Genomic DNA, 15,418 nt, shown 5'->3' on the forward strand with positions numbered 1-15,418 from the left:
GAGGGTCTTCTTTAAAGAAATGATCTCAGAGAAAAGAATCTTACATTCTGACCACTAGGGAATTCTCCAGCATACTAATTCGCTTCCTACTCAATCATCCTGGAGTAAAGCCTAGAGTTAATAAACTTCTTCCAAGAACAGTTCCATATAGCTTTCCACTGCCTTAGTCCTTGACACTGTCAGCCAAGCCATCACTAAGCGATCTGAAAAAATAATGCAACATGAAAGATAAAGACCCAGGGGGCTTGGGTTGTGGCTCAGCGGTAGAGTGCTCGCTGCAGTAGAGGGCTTGCCTCGCACGTGCAAGACCCTGGGTTCGATCCTCAGCACCACATAAAAAATAAATGAATAAAATAAGAGTATTGTGTCCAACTACAACTAAAAATTTTTTTTAAAAAAGACAAAGACCCAATTAAAAAGAAGAAATGACATCAGATGAAAGAGAATTCAGGAGACACAAAAGAACATAAAATAAATAACAAAACAGCTTAAGTTAGGGTTCTCCAGAGAAACTGAATGTTTTTTTTTTATTTATTCATTTATGGCTATGAGATGATGGAAGTACGTAAGTCCCATGATCTATCATCTGCAAGTTGGAGGCTCATAAAGCTCATTTGCAAGGTGGAGGGGCTGGGGCTGTAGCTCAGTGACAGAGCGCTTGCCTTGCACCTGTGAGGCACTGGGTTCGATCCTTAGCACCACATAAAAATAAATAAAATAAAGGCGTGCTATCCATCTACAACTACAAAAATTAAAAAAAAAAAAAAAGATTTGATGGAATAGTTCCAATCCAAGCCCAATGATGTAAGTCCTGGTCCAACTTTGAAGGCTAAGAACTAGAAGCACTGTTATCAAAGGACAGGAAAGAACCTCTTTCAAGCAGAGAGCAAATTCATCCTTCTATTCCCCTTTTTGTTCTATTCAGGCTTCAACAGACCCAATGACGTCCTCCCATGTTGGTGAGGGCAATCTTCCTTGTGCAGTCTACTAATTCAAATACTAATCTCTTCCAGAAATATCCTCACAGATAAAGCACAGAAATAATGGACTGAGAATTCCCTAGCCCAGTCAACACACTAAAATTAACTATCACATATCCACCCACCCCTTGTCAACTTGGCACTCATACACATCTTCTTAAACCATAACCTCCAAAAGACCAGTAACAAGTTCATAATTCTGCTTAACATAATAAACTAACGTAATCCCGCCTTTAAACACCTTTGCTTTCTGAGGTTTCAGTTATCTAGGGTAAACCTCAGCCAGAAAATATTAATGGGAAAATCTAGAAATAACTCATAAATTTCAAATTGCATGTCATTCTGAGCAGCATGATGAGAAATCATGCCATCATGCTAGGTCCTGCTTGGATGTGTATCATTCCTTTGTCCAAAATATCCAAGTTATGTATACCGTATGTGAGTATACAGTCACGTGGCAGCTAGCTTATTAGTTTGACCATCACAGTATTGTGATGCTGTGTATAGGGTTTAGTTCTATGTGTGATTTCAGACATCCAGTAAGGGTTTTGAAATACATCTCCTGAGAATAAGGTGGGACTACTATATCCTGTGTACAACCAAAAAAAAAAATGCACTACTCCCAATGTTTACCACACGGAAGAGAAAAAGTCCTTGAATGAAGTTTACTCTTCTCCTGATATCTGGAAACTTAAAATTATCATGAAAAATTAACCAATATTCATAGTATTTGTATTATGCTACATAAGGGAATAATAGATATTTTGCTTAACATAAGTATTTATACAATCATTTATTAAAAAATGACATGCTCATGACAATTATAGTCCTCATTTGGTCATGTGGTTGTACGGCTATTTATAACTGCCTTCTACAACACATTCTGTATTCCCTTTCCCTTCAGCAAGCAATTCAGTCATGTTTCTTTGCTCAGCTGGATAGTCCAAATATTCGTTCCTGAAGGGTCTGAGTCATTAGTAGTACTACCTAGATGCTGGATGGGTGGCTATAGTTTTCCATTGACCTCGCAGGGTAAATTAAGAATTGTTCCTAACGCTCTTTCTTCCCTCCATTGTTGAGCAGTAGTCCAAATCCCCTGTGATAATCTAGATCAATCAACCCCAACCAACACCATCTCTTCATAGCATATTGATTCAGAGGCACAAGGAGCCCAAAGTGGCCAGGTGGCAGTCTTAACTTCCATTTCAATGGAATTATTGTGTCTCCTGGTGGAAGTATTCCTCCCTTTAGAATACAGACCTCTAGGCCAGCAGAAAATAAATCCTGGGAACAGGAAGCAAACATTTTGTAATGGATCTCTAGGTGTAACAATGAGTGATCCCACTCCCACTTTCAAACCTTGACTCCTGAATCTGTAAATCCTAGCTACTAGAGAATTAGAACCATATTTTAGGCATGGATTGAGTATCTGCAACCTTCTGGAGAACTTTGTCCCAAACCTACAAGGTTTGCTACCCAGCTAGTACTTCAATCAATTTTTTCAAAAGGTCATTTCACTGTGTTAACACAACAGTTGTTTGAGGATGATGGAGAACATGGTAATGCCAGTGAATTCTAAGAGTGTAAGCCCAAAGCTATGCTTCTTTTGCTGTGATGCTGAGTTCCTTGATCAGAAGTAATGCTGAGTGGAATACTGTGATGATGGATAAGGTATTCAGTAAGTACACAGATGGTAAATTTGGCAGAAGTGTTGCATGCTAAAAAGGCAAATCTGGATCCAGGATAAAACACTGCCTCTTCCATGATAGAAATATATCAATTGTAATCAACCTGCCACCAGAGAGCTTGATGATCACCCCAAAGAACTATGCCATATTGGGGGTTCAGAGTTGGTTTTTGCTGCTGGCAGATTGGGCACCCAGCAGTGGCCAGTCAGGGTGATCTTGGTGAGTGGAAGTCCATGTTGCTGAGTGTGTAAAATGCATAACCTCCATCCCTGCCGCAATGGCTGCTTAGTTCATACACCCTCTGGGCAATGACAAAGTTTGCAAGGGAAAGAAGCTAAGTGGTTTCCGAAGAATGGACCACCCAATTCACTTATTAAAGCATTCCTCTAATGAGGTCATCTTTTGATGAGCATTCACATGCAACACAAATGTCTCCACATTTTTTACCCATATAGGGAAGATTTATCAGTATACATACCTCCTCTTCCAAAGGTTTTTGTCATTAATTTTCCAATTGTCTTCCTTCCAACTCCCTCAATAACTAGCCAAACTGCTGGCTTAAGCTCATAAATCTGTATATAATTGCATGCCTGGCCATTTCTCTTTCTAAGCAAAGAACATAACCAGATGTTTGAAGTTCTGATCACTGAGGTTTCCCTTCACCACTGTCCTTCAGGGTTGTCCGAGAAAGGCTGTAGTGCTACAGCCCTTCAGGGTTGTCCGAGAAAGGCTGTAGTGCTACAGCTGTTTACATTCAGGTGGTGATCACATGTCATGGGAGAACCTTCTGTAAACTAAGCCCAAGTGTTTCCCTGTCAACTGATCCTAGGCAATTCCCCATGAGGCCATAAATACAGGCTGGGAAGAGAAGGCAGGGTAGCGTAGCAGAAGGGGTACAATAGACATTTGGGCCACCACTTTATATAATTTATTTGTGCTCTTCACAGGCACAATTCCTAACAGGCCCCAATTCTGTATGTACCATTTCCATTAATGTATTGTTGTGCATGCCCCATGTTATTGCTTAGAGGATCAGGTAACAGTTCTCGATAGAGAGCTTGGGTTGCATTGTAACTGGTGGCCCAAGGTCATGTTCAGTCTCTACTGAGGTTCAGTAGCAGCCAATATCTGTCTCATAAAAGGACAATAGTTATCTGAAGATGAAGGCAAGGCCTGGCTCCAAAATTCTAAAGACCTGTGTTGTGATTCACCTATATGGACCTGCCAAAAGCTCTAGGTACATCACCACCTACCACTGTCACATTTGCTGGATCATGTAGCAGCTTGCACAGCACCCTGGTCCATTATAGAGCCTTCTCTTATCCTGGGACCCACTCAAAACTATCAGTTTTTCAGGCAAATGGCCTGGAATAACACACCTAAATGAGGAATATGTTGCCTCCCAAATCCAAAGAGGTCCATTGGGCATTGTGCCTCTTCATAGGTTGCAGAAGGTGCCAGATTCAACAATTTGAAAGGTGAAGGCACCACACCACTAGATGCCTAGAAATTTCACCGAGGTAGAAGGCCTCTAAATTTTTGTTGGATTCATTCTTCACTTTCTGATATGTAAATGTCTTACCATTTAAATCTAGAGTGTTTGGTAATCCTTGGTAATCAGCTTAGGTTTGGTACTTCTGGCTAATCAGATTAGAAGAACAGCATTATGTCATCAACATAATAGACCAGTGTGATTCTTTTTGTGTTGCAGCACTCAAGAGTTGATCAGGGCCTCAGGCAGGTGCTCTACCACTAAGCTATATCCCAGTCCTGATCAGTGTGATATCTAGCAGAAGGAAAAGGTGATTAAAATCCCTGCAAATTAAACTATGACATAGGGTAAAGTTGATATGCCCCTTAGGTAGGACAGTGAAGGCCTACTGTTGGTCTTACCTACTGAAAGCAAACTGGTAGTCCTTAATAGGGATGGGGAAAAAAAACTCCACACCCCAGTTCAATGGCTGCGTATTATCTAATGAGGGATGTGTTAATTTATTTAAGTAATGAAATGATATTGGGTACAGCAGCTGAAAATGAGTAACCACCTGATCAAGCTTATGACAATTCACTGTCATTATCAGAGGTCTGTCTGTCTTCTGCACAGGCCAATCAGGAAACGTGGTTGTGGTGGGAATCACTACTCAGGTGTCTTTCAAGTCCTCAACTGTGGCACTAATCCTGTCTCCAAGAATGCAATATGCTTTTGATTTACAATTTTCCCAGGCAGAAGCAGTTCTACTGGCTTCCACCATAATAGTCTTCAATCCACATGTCAGGGTACCAATATAGTTTTTCAAGCTGCCAAGTATTATTTCAATTAGCTGTTCTAGGGGGCACAGAGGGGAACAACCACATCATTGGTTTAGGGATGCACTCTGAACCACACTTGAGCTAAAACACTGCTGATCCCCTGATCCATATAAGCTCCTACTGTAACTGGAGAATCACAGTGACGTTTTGGATCTCTTGGGCTCAATGTCAGTTCAGAACTAGTAGTCTCCCAAAAGATAAATTATTTCTCTTTCCCCCAAGGCACAATTACATTATAGTAAGAGCCCACAAGAACCCTTTGGGAAAGGTTAGGAGAAAGACTAATAGTATATTTTTGTTGGTGTACCAGGGTCCTTACCTAAGGGGACCGGGAATCCTCCTTTAAAAAAAAATATTTTTTAGTTGTAGTTGGACACAATACCTTTATTTATTTTTATGTGGTGCTGAGGATCGAACCCAGGGCCTCGAACATGCTAGACAAGTGCTCTACCACTAAGCCACAACCCCAGCCCCTGGAATCCCTTTTACTCAACCTATTTGTAACTTTGGATATGAAGTATACTGTTTGTAGGAAGCATGTAAGTTGGTTCACATTTTTGTTTTTTAATTCCTTCCAACACTCTTTGCCTTTTGATTATAGTTTAATCCATTTATATTTACAGTAACTGCAAATAATGAAAAATTCCTCCCGTTATTCTGTATGTCTTATACCTTTTTTCATTTCTTATCTCTTCCATTTTCGCCTTCTTTTGTATTGATTTTTTTTTTGGTGGTATTCTGTTTTAATTCACTCATTTCCTTTGGTATATGTTTTCTTGATATGTTCTTACTGGGGGATTACATATAAATACTCTAAATTTTATGAAAACATGGTCTTAATACCAACTTAGATTCAATGACATACAACTCTGCTCCTCCCCTATTCAGTTCTGAACCTGGCTTTTTGTTGTCATTGTCAAAAATTATATTTTTATACCATGTACCCTGTAACAAATTTTAATTTTAATGTATTTGTCTTTTTAAATTATATAAGGAAAAAAATGGAATTATAAACAAAAAACACATTAATACTAGCTCTTAATAGTTACCTTTACTGGAGGTCTTCATTTCTTTCTATTGATAGAGGAAAAAATGGACCCTTTTTCATGTTTTAATCCACTTATTCCCCACCACCACCCCGCTTCTGGATTATCTTATATCGTTTTACTCATTTTTCTACTTCTTGTCATTTTCTTATTTGTGACACTGAATATTAAAGGCATATATTGAAAGACTTCTAAGTTTTTTGTATCTCAGGCTTTTAAAACATTTTACCCCTATGTATTTGTTCTTTCTCATGACAATGCTACATATTTCAATTATATCAGCTTTATGATGATTTACCAACTGGTGAAGGAAAAACTTCCTCTCTCATGTTATCTTTTCATATACATCTTAGAAATTCTTGCATTTCTATTCAAATATATTCATCAATTAATAATTAATTAATTGATATCAATTAATATCATTTATACTAAATAGCCTGTCAACTATTGAAATATCTTATTCTATCATATAGTTCTTCTCTACTGAATTTTAAAATTTGGAGTATATGTTCCAGCATTTTTTCCTGTGCATTTGGACCTACAATACTCTTCTTTCATATGAAACATGTTTTGGTTGTCCAGTCTTGTGTTCCTTGAATTTGCTACCTACTTTACCAGCACATTGCTCATTTTGTTTAGTTGCTCAAACTGTTCAAGTTTTTTCCAGCCTCTTGGCCTTTGCACATTATATCCCTTTGACTATTAATCTAGCTGATCTGTTTAAATACTCACTAATGCTTTCTCTGACCCTTCCCACATTTAAATGTGTTCATTCACTGCATCCTATATTTTTCCACTATGGCATATAATATCATTCATTGATACACGTTTCTTTAACATGTTGTTCTCACTATAATTAATTTCAGGAAGGCATACTTTACGATCCCTGCTGCATAGCATATCTAACACCTAGCAGAATCTGGTACACAGGTGCACATGTGCATAAACACACAATATTCAATAATAAATTGTTATTAGTGCCTTAAACAATTAACAGATAGCTTACTTTAGAAGAAAAACAGAATTACCCAAATTGGCTGAAAAAAAAAAAATCAGTAAAAAAGATCAATAGGAATTTTTTGGTCAAAAAATAAAATAAGCCTACTTCTGACTTGGGAAGAAAAATGGGTTCTTTATATTTGCTTCTGAACTTTCATTAAAAATGTTTCAATGATGCAATGCTTGTAATAATGTGAACTTTAAAAGCCCTTTCAATTTCCACTAGAATAAGCAATTTATTATACATTATTATTTTTACATGTTATTATTGATCTGTATAATCATTTGCATTATTCTTTATCATCCAAGAGCACTTTTGAAATTTTTTTCAAACCAAATATTAATAAAAATACATATAGTGAAGATAACCATTTAGATTCTTCCAAAATTTCTGTTTTTAATCTCTTCCTTCCTTTTCCCCACACTCTACAGGGATAAAACTCCTTCCTATATACAAATATTATGAGAACAAAAACACAATACACAAAGCATACTAGAAATATTTGATTCTTTTTAATCAGGTATTGATGGTATAATAAAATAAAGTGGCACCTAATTTAAACATTTATAGTTCATTAAAGGATAATCTACAACACAGTATGCTAAGCCTAATTGCCAAAATAACACTTTTTTTATTCAAGAAAGGAGAAATGAAGGCATGATCAAAATTATGGCCAACAATCTGGGTTCATTTAGACACTTGTAGATGCGTTTGTACGTATATTTGTAGGCACGATGTTGAAAAATCAATCCACTAGACTTAGAAATAATGATATTTAAAAAAAAAAAAAGGAAAGATACATTTCAGTTAATGTCTAAAACTCAAGAAAAATACCCACCAAATATCACAACATATCTTTTAATGACCACTTTTTTTTTTTTTTTAAACATTAAGATTGTTGTTTTGGGGGAACATTTTTTCTCTTTGAATATTTAATTAAATGTTCAATGTATTAAATAATTTACAGAGAGAAATAAGTTGTATATTCTGTACAAATTAAAGGACCCATGAATAAGCTCCCTCCCCCTGCCAATAGCTCAATAGCAGAAAATGAACAGTTCACAATTTAAACTGAATTTATAGCATTTATAGCATTGCAAAAGTTTACAGAATCCTATCTCTTCATCCTTTTTTCTAACTGCAAAGATTACAATGACAGAATTGAATGATCAGAATGTAAAAATATTTGTGCAAAACTGCATTAATTGTTCTTACCATGGTAAAACCTAAGAACATACAATGACAATAATGAAGAAAAACTACATTTAAAGTAACTTCTTTAGATTTCAAACAACATGGATTTACTATTACTAAACACTGAAAGAAAACGTGGCACCATGAGCAGCAGGAGCAACAAATGATTCGGCAATTATGCCAGCTCAGGAGAGCTGACACTGGAATATGCCAAAGTCAATCTCCACAATAGCCATTCTTCCTAAAAGACTGGAAACAATGGTAGGGCTTAAAACTCACATCAATGTCTTTATTCTTGAATTTGCAGGTCATAAAGAAATATTTAAGAAAGTTTTCCCCCCTCTCTCTCAAGGAGTGTTTCTGGAATCCTTAAAACAGTTGAATCATGGATTCTCTGGATTTACCTACACCAATCCATTTAACTGGGGGGGAAAAAAAAGAAACACAAAAAGAATATCATCAATTTATTTGTAACATTAAGTCTTTGTGATTAGGAGATAGGTAGCCTCTTCGTCTTTTCTCAGACACACCATTTAATATTTCCCTATGTGCCTTTCACTGTCTGTCATTTCTGTTGAAGACTGTGTCCATTTCTAAACAGGATGCACAGTCAAGATCCAACACAGAGCAGTTTGCCTTACCATTCCATTTTAACTGCATATTTACAATTTCTTAATTTCCAATGACTAGGATAGTGAAATATTGGCCCAAAGCAGCAGAAACATAAAAAACTTTTAATCCAGTCCCTGATAACTAGAAAAGATAAGACCTTCGATAAATGTACTAAGCGGATACCTGAAGTGCCACTGTAAATTTTACGTATCAGAAAGGGGAGAAATATCTAGGCAAACACAATTCGAATCTGCACGGCCTTAGGCACTGCCTACAGCACCAGTCTAGGGAATCTCTCATGATGTATACTACATGAATTTAGGTTATTTGCAGAATTATTGGTTTCCATAATGTACTTTTAAAAAAATTTTTTTAATTTGTTCTAATTAGTTATACATGACAGTAGAATGCATTTTGACACACTGTACACAAATGGAGCACAACTTCTTATTCCTCTGGCTGTATGTGGTGTAGAATCACATAAGTAGTATAATCACACATGTAAAGTAAATAGGGTAACAATGTTTGTCTCATTCTACCATCCTTTCCATCCTCACAGCCCCAACCCTCTCCTCACTTCCCTCTGCACAATCCAAAGTTCTTTCATTCTTCCCTCTTCCCTGCCTCCCATAATGTACTTTTAGGATAAAACTTTATGGTATTTTTAAGAGGTCATTGTTAAACTCACTTCTATTCATATTTCAAAAACTGCTGAATATGCTTACTAAATTTGACATCAAGCTAGGAAAGAGCTACTAGCAATTTGGAAAACAAAAGTCATATTTAAAATGAACCATAAGTACAAATGAACCACAATACCAAATTCAAAACAAGTATATCACAGATTGTATATGGAAGATACCCACTACCTACTTTACTTTCTCACATCTCAAATTTACATCAATGTAAATTAAAAAATGAAATGAAAAAGCAATCTGTTAAAAGACTTCACATAACTTCATTATGCCTAACTACCTGGCCATCTTACATTTATTTCTAATAAAGAAGTTTACTCCATTCTTTATTCTTGTTTTTCACTTAATTCTAAATGAGATTTCCTCTTTTCTTGTATCTATTATTTCCTAATGTCTATTCAAGATATACCCAACTCTCAAGGGTAGTTTAAAAATTAAAAAAATTATAAATTAAAAAAACTATAAATCATTGTTGGTGATGGTGAAAATATGGAATAAACTTTATTAATAGAGAGAAATGACAAGAATGAATGTCAGAGGGTAAAATAACAGAATGAGATTAAATGACAATCTGCATCTGTCATCCAGAAAGGGTAAGGTAATCTATTATCTTCCACTTAAAGATGAATATTATATTTATTCTTAAAAATATATATATCTTCCTGAGCATTTATGCAAATCATGAGCACTCTTCAAAGTAATATAATCTTTTATTTTATTTCAAAGGTAGGCAGGTAAGATAAAAGTAGAGAAAGAAAAGATAGTTGTTCATAAAGTGTTTCTTTACCTGGAATTTGAAGCTCATCTTCAATAAATCGAACATAATTTTGTGCATTAACAGGTAGTTCTTTAAAAGTCCGTGCATTTGATATGTCTGTATTCCATCCTGGGAGAGTCTTATATTGAACTTCAACTTTATTTAAGACTTCTTGGTTTGCTGAAAATAAAGGAGTATATTTGTCCATGATACACAGTACCTACTGTCAAACAAATTTTTGACAAGACAGTTCCACAGACATTTATCAAAATCCTTGAAGTCTCAGATGTGTTTCAGAATTTAAAATTTTTGATGTTTTAGAAAGGTAATGTAACAGTATACAGACCATCAGGGGTAGTATTCTATAATCAAACATTTGTGCAGCAACATATGAATACTCACTATATGTGGACAGAGTTCAAATCAGGTTTTGCTTCAAATGAGTTTTGGTACCAAACTTCCATTTAAAGCATTCTGAAATTCTATTCTCTCAATTGTAAATTATGAATCTATATAATAACAGCAACCTTAAAGAAAAAGGATTGCATATCTGAAATCTTCTGAGAACTCCTGTTGTTCTGATTGAAATTTTCTTCATTATTCCATGTAACCATTTTCTCTATATCCCATATTAGAAACAACATGCAACATGAGTAATGACAGCAGTTTCTTTAACTAAAAACTGGCTAGTGGGTGCCATGGTACACCATCCAGATTTCCTTCTTGAGAATTGAACACTATAGGCCTGATGACCACCAACAGCTCAGAGTTTCCCCGCTCCGCTGAAGGGAGCTGTTCCCCTGGGAAAGGTCATATACAGTGACTTGTCATTGATGTGAGAATACAAAGAACCTGTCCTTTCTTAAATTTGGTTCAATTTTGAAGGGTAATTTTAGCTTCAGAGTTCCAAGAGATCAGCTGAGGACTTCTTCTTCTTTTTTTTTTGTTGTTGTTGTTGTTACTTATTTGTCTAAAAATTTTTACAATTTACTTTTATTTTTTTTATCAAGTGGTAATTGTGACTGAAAGTATACAAATCATAGATCAGAAAAAATGTATAGACTGGCCTCAATCAGAGAACTTCTATGTTTCCTCCAAGCTTTGCACATCAACTTTTCATAACTTCACCAACATAAAATCAGAGACTATTCCCTGTACTTCTCTTGGATTTACTGAGTCACAAAACAGTGAAGTGCTAACTGTGTATCAGTGACTAGACTAGGTAGTGAAAATTCCAAATGTTAAAAAATGTCTATTACAGAGAATGCTGGATATATACACAAAAATAATACAGAATGCTTTTAATACATCTCCATGTGCTACAATTACCAGCCACCCACATCCAGCTGCGATACCCACATGCCAGCACCCCCTTCTCTGACTCCCATGATATTTTCAATCAGAATCATCTTTAATAGATAATGTTCACCAAAATATAAGAAGTCCTTTTAATAACCATCACAATGTCATTATCACTTCCCCCAAATCAAAATCCTTAAAACAAACAAGAGGAATCATATTTGAATTAAAGATGGCTCTTTCAAGAAATTGTTAGCCTAGTGGAACCGATGGATAAGAAAATCAGTGATGATACCACAGTAGAGAATCATATGCCCAGGTATGTTATCTGAATTATTCTATGGAGATGAATTATTCTATGGCAGGGAAGAAAGAGACAAAGAGCAAGAAAGGAGAAGTACAAGGAGAAAGAGAATATATGAAGACAAAGAGTAGAAAAGAAAGGGAGGAAGGGAGGAAGAAGAAAAAAGAGAAAATGAATGAAGAGAAAAGGGAAAAATAGCAACTTAAATAGCAGGAAGCATTCTCCTCTTTTGTCAATGAGCATGACTAACGAAATTTCCACGAGAGAGAACCTGCATTGCTTAACATGATAATCTCTAGTTCCATCCATTTTCTTGCGAATGACAGGATTTCATTTTCCTTTACAGGTGAATAACACTCCACTGTGTATGTATGAATATAAATACATACACACACACCACACACACACACACTTTAACCCTGTGTCAAATTAAGAGCTGACAAAGATTTTCTCCCATTCTGCAAGCTGTCTCTTCACTTTGTTGTCTGTTATGCAGAAGCTTTTCAATTTGCTCTAATCCCATCTGTCATTTTGTAATTTTTTACTTTTGGAGTCCTACCCAGAAAAATCACTGCCTGTACCAACATTTTATGGCATTTCCCCTGTTTTCCTCTAGTAGTTTCAGAGTTTCAGGTATTATGTTAAGGTTTTTTTATTTATCTTGACTTTTGTACAGACTGAGACAGGCTCCAGTTTCAATATTCTACATGTGGACATACAGTCTTGCCAGCACAATGTGTATATTTTCGTTAATGTGTATATTTTGGGTATCTCTGATGAGAATCAATTGATGGTATGTTATGGTTTAAGATATGAGGTATTCCCCCAAAGCTTATGTTAGACAATGCAATAAAGTTTAAAGGTGAAATGATTTGGTTATGAGACAGCCTTAACCTATATAAGTCATTAATCCACTTAAATGGCCTAACTGGCTGGTAACTGTGGGCAGGTATAGTTATGGCTGGAGCAGGCAGGTCACTGGGAGCATGACTCACAGCAGTGAAAAAGGTGACTAAAACACTGTAGATGTATTTATTTCTAGGTTCTTTTTTTCTGTTTCACTGGTTTGCGTCTGTTTTAATGGTAATACCATGTTGTTTTTATTATTATTACTCTGTAGTATGTATTAAAATATCCCCAGCTTTGTTCTCTGTCTTCAAGGCTTCTATATGAATTTCAGAATTTTTTTCTGGTTCTGTGAAAAATACCATAGGTATTCTGATAGAGATTGCAATGAATCTGTAGTATGGACATTTTAAATAATATTGAGTCTTCCAGACCATGAACAAGCATTTTCACCTTTCAGTTTCTTTAATTTCTTCCCCCGATATTTTGTTTTTCACTTCCTTGATTAAGTCTATTCCTAGGTATTTTATTTATGTATTTATTTGTATGGCTATTGTGCATAGGATTATTTTCATTTATTTCTTTCTCAGCAAATTATTTGGATCTTTTCTCCACCTCTTTCCCATTCTACCCCTCTCTCCATCTGTCTACCTAAAGGCTTGTCAATTTTATCTATCTTTTCAAAGAAATTCACTTTGTTGCTATTTTAGATACTATAATTTGTTATTTCTGCTCTGATCTTAGTATTGCTTTTGCTGTATCCCACAAGTTTTGGTATGTTGTATTTCCATTTTTTATTGTTTCAAGGAATTTTTAAATTTTTCTCTGACTTCCTCATAGAGCAACTATTCATTCAAAAGACTGTAGTTCAGTCTCTACTTGTTGATTTCTAGTTTCATTCTACTGTGATAAGATACAGAATATGACTTAAATGTTTTTGAATTTGTTGAGACTTGTTGGTACCTCTATTCAGTCATTTTGCTTGCTCTCCAAATATATCTCAGCTGATGACTTTTTATGGCCTAATATATGGTCTACTCTAGGGGAAGTTCATGTGCTAATGAAAAAAATATGAGTATCTTGCAGCTATTGAATGGAATGTTCTATAAGTCTTTTATGTCCATTTAACCAATAGGGTAGTCTAACTCTGATGTTTATTGATTTTTTTTACCCCTGGATGATCTATCCATTAGTGAGAGTAGAGTACTGAAATCCCCAACTATTATGGTACTGGAGCTAGCCTCTCTCCCACTTTAGGTCTAATAGTATTTGTTTTATGAAATGAGTACATTCAAATTTATAATCATTTTATCTTCTTGAATTGAAACCTGATCATTATATAGTGACTTTCTCTGTCTCTTCTTAGTATTACTGTCTTAGGTCTATTTTGTCAGTACAGTATAGCTATTCCTGCTTGTTTTTGGATTCTAATTGTTTGGAATATCAGTTTTACATTCTTTCACTCTGTGTCCTTACTGGCAATTTGAGTTTCTTGTAGGCAACATGTTGGTTGAGTCTTGATTTTTAATCCAATCAACCCATTCAACCATATGTATCTTTTAACTAGAAAATTAAGACCACTTATATTCAGAGTTCATTAATGAAAGTATGAACTTTTGCTGTTCATTTTGACTTTCTCAGTTCTTTTGAATATTCTATTCATTCCTTCTCTCTGATCCGCTCCATGTCACAACACCCATTTCCCACTGTGTAGCACTATCAGCAGGTTTATGTGGAAATCACTCCACCAGGTCAGGTCTAGTTTGTGAGGCGACCACCTGCTGAACCAGTGCCCTACAATGTCTGTGGGGTTCTAGAGATGGGGATATGACGGGTTTTGGAACTCTCAGAGCAGTCCAAACTCAGGCAATAGTTCCCTTCAAAGCCAGACTACCACGCAGATTTCAGATTTCCTATCTATTTGGGCTGTAACCCTGCAGGGGCCAAGAAACTTTCCAATAGCCAGAACTGCTAGTTTCTGCACTGAGTATGCTGGGACTCTCTTTGACCTTTACCCCTACAGAGGGGAGATTCACACATTCCCTAGCTGTGGAGCCTGGGCAGTAGGTGATGGGATGTTTTGTTTCTCTTGATATCCTGCTGTGTTAGGTCTCTGAATTTTATAAGGTTTCCATTTTTCTAATAGTGTCTTCCATAGTTACTCACCTCCATATCCAGTTATACGCCTGCTACTTTGGTTGTTCTTTGTGAGGAAGGAGCACGTGAGTGCTTGGTACCTCTATTCAGTCATTTTGCTTGCTCTCCAAATATATCTCAGCTGATGACTTTTTATGCAACTAAACTGCAATTCAACTCCTCCCTCTGTCTAATCCTGCTTCTCTCACAGATGTTCTCAGAGCACTTTCGAACCAGTGTGCAAATCTTTATAGCAGAGTCTGTTTCCTAGGAAACTCAATCTAAGACAATTGGAACTCAATCTAACACAGCTGATGCTAGTAGTCTGAGAAAAAGGCTCTAAAATGGAGGGATCCAACATGGCGGCCGGCAAGGAAGCAGCACTTTCAGTATCTCCACATTAACCGGATCAGAAACACCCATTAAAACAGCTACATTCTACCTACTGAGGAACTTCTAGCAAAATTCCGCTGAAAGGAGACCTGCCAGGAAGTAGTAAGTTATATTAGAGGTGACAGTTGGCCCCAGACAAGTGAATCTTGGCCGGCCAC

General features: G+C 36.2%; 1 protein-coding gene across 2 annotated transcripts in view; it reads right to left on the minus strand.

Annotated features, from left to right (window-relative positions):
• Positions 1-7,514: 7,514 nt before the first annotated feature.
• The window catches only part of Adss2 (adenylosuccinate synthase 2), a 41,686-nt gene continuing 33,782 nt past the window's right edge, over positions 7,515-15,418 (minus strand). For both annotated transcript variants that reach the window (XM_048809259.1, XM_015483553.2), the window contains 2 exons: positions 10,313-10,462; positions 7,515-8,640 (listed from right to left, as the gene is read on the minus strand). In XM_048809259.1, the coding sequence (XP_048665216.1) occupies positions 8,588-8,640; positions 10,313-10,462 (203 nt within the window). In that variant the 3' untranslated portion in view covers positions 7,515-8,587. The remainder of the gene's footprint in view (positions 8,641-10,312; positions 10,463-15,418) is intronic.

This window comes from Marmota marmota, unplaced genomic scaffold, assembly GCF_001458135.2.
Source record: "Marmota marmota marmota unplaced genomic scaffold, marMar, whole genome shotgun sequence".
NCBI classification, from domain to species: domain Eukaryota; kingdom Metazoa; phylum Chordata; class Mammalia; order Rodentia; family Sciuridae; genus Marmota; species Marmota marmota.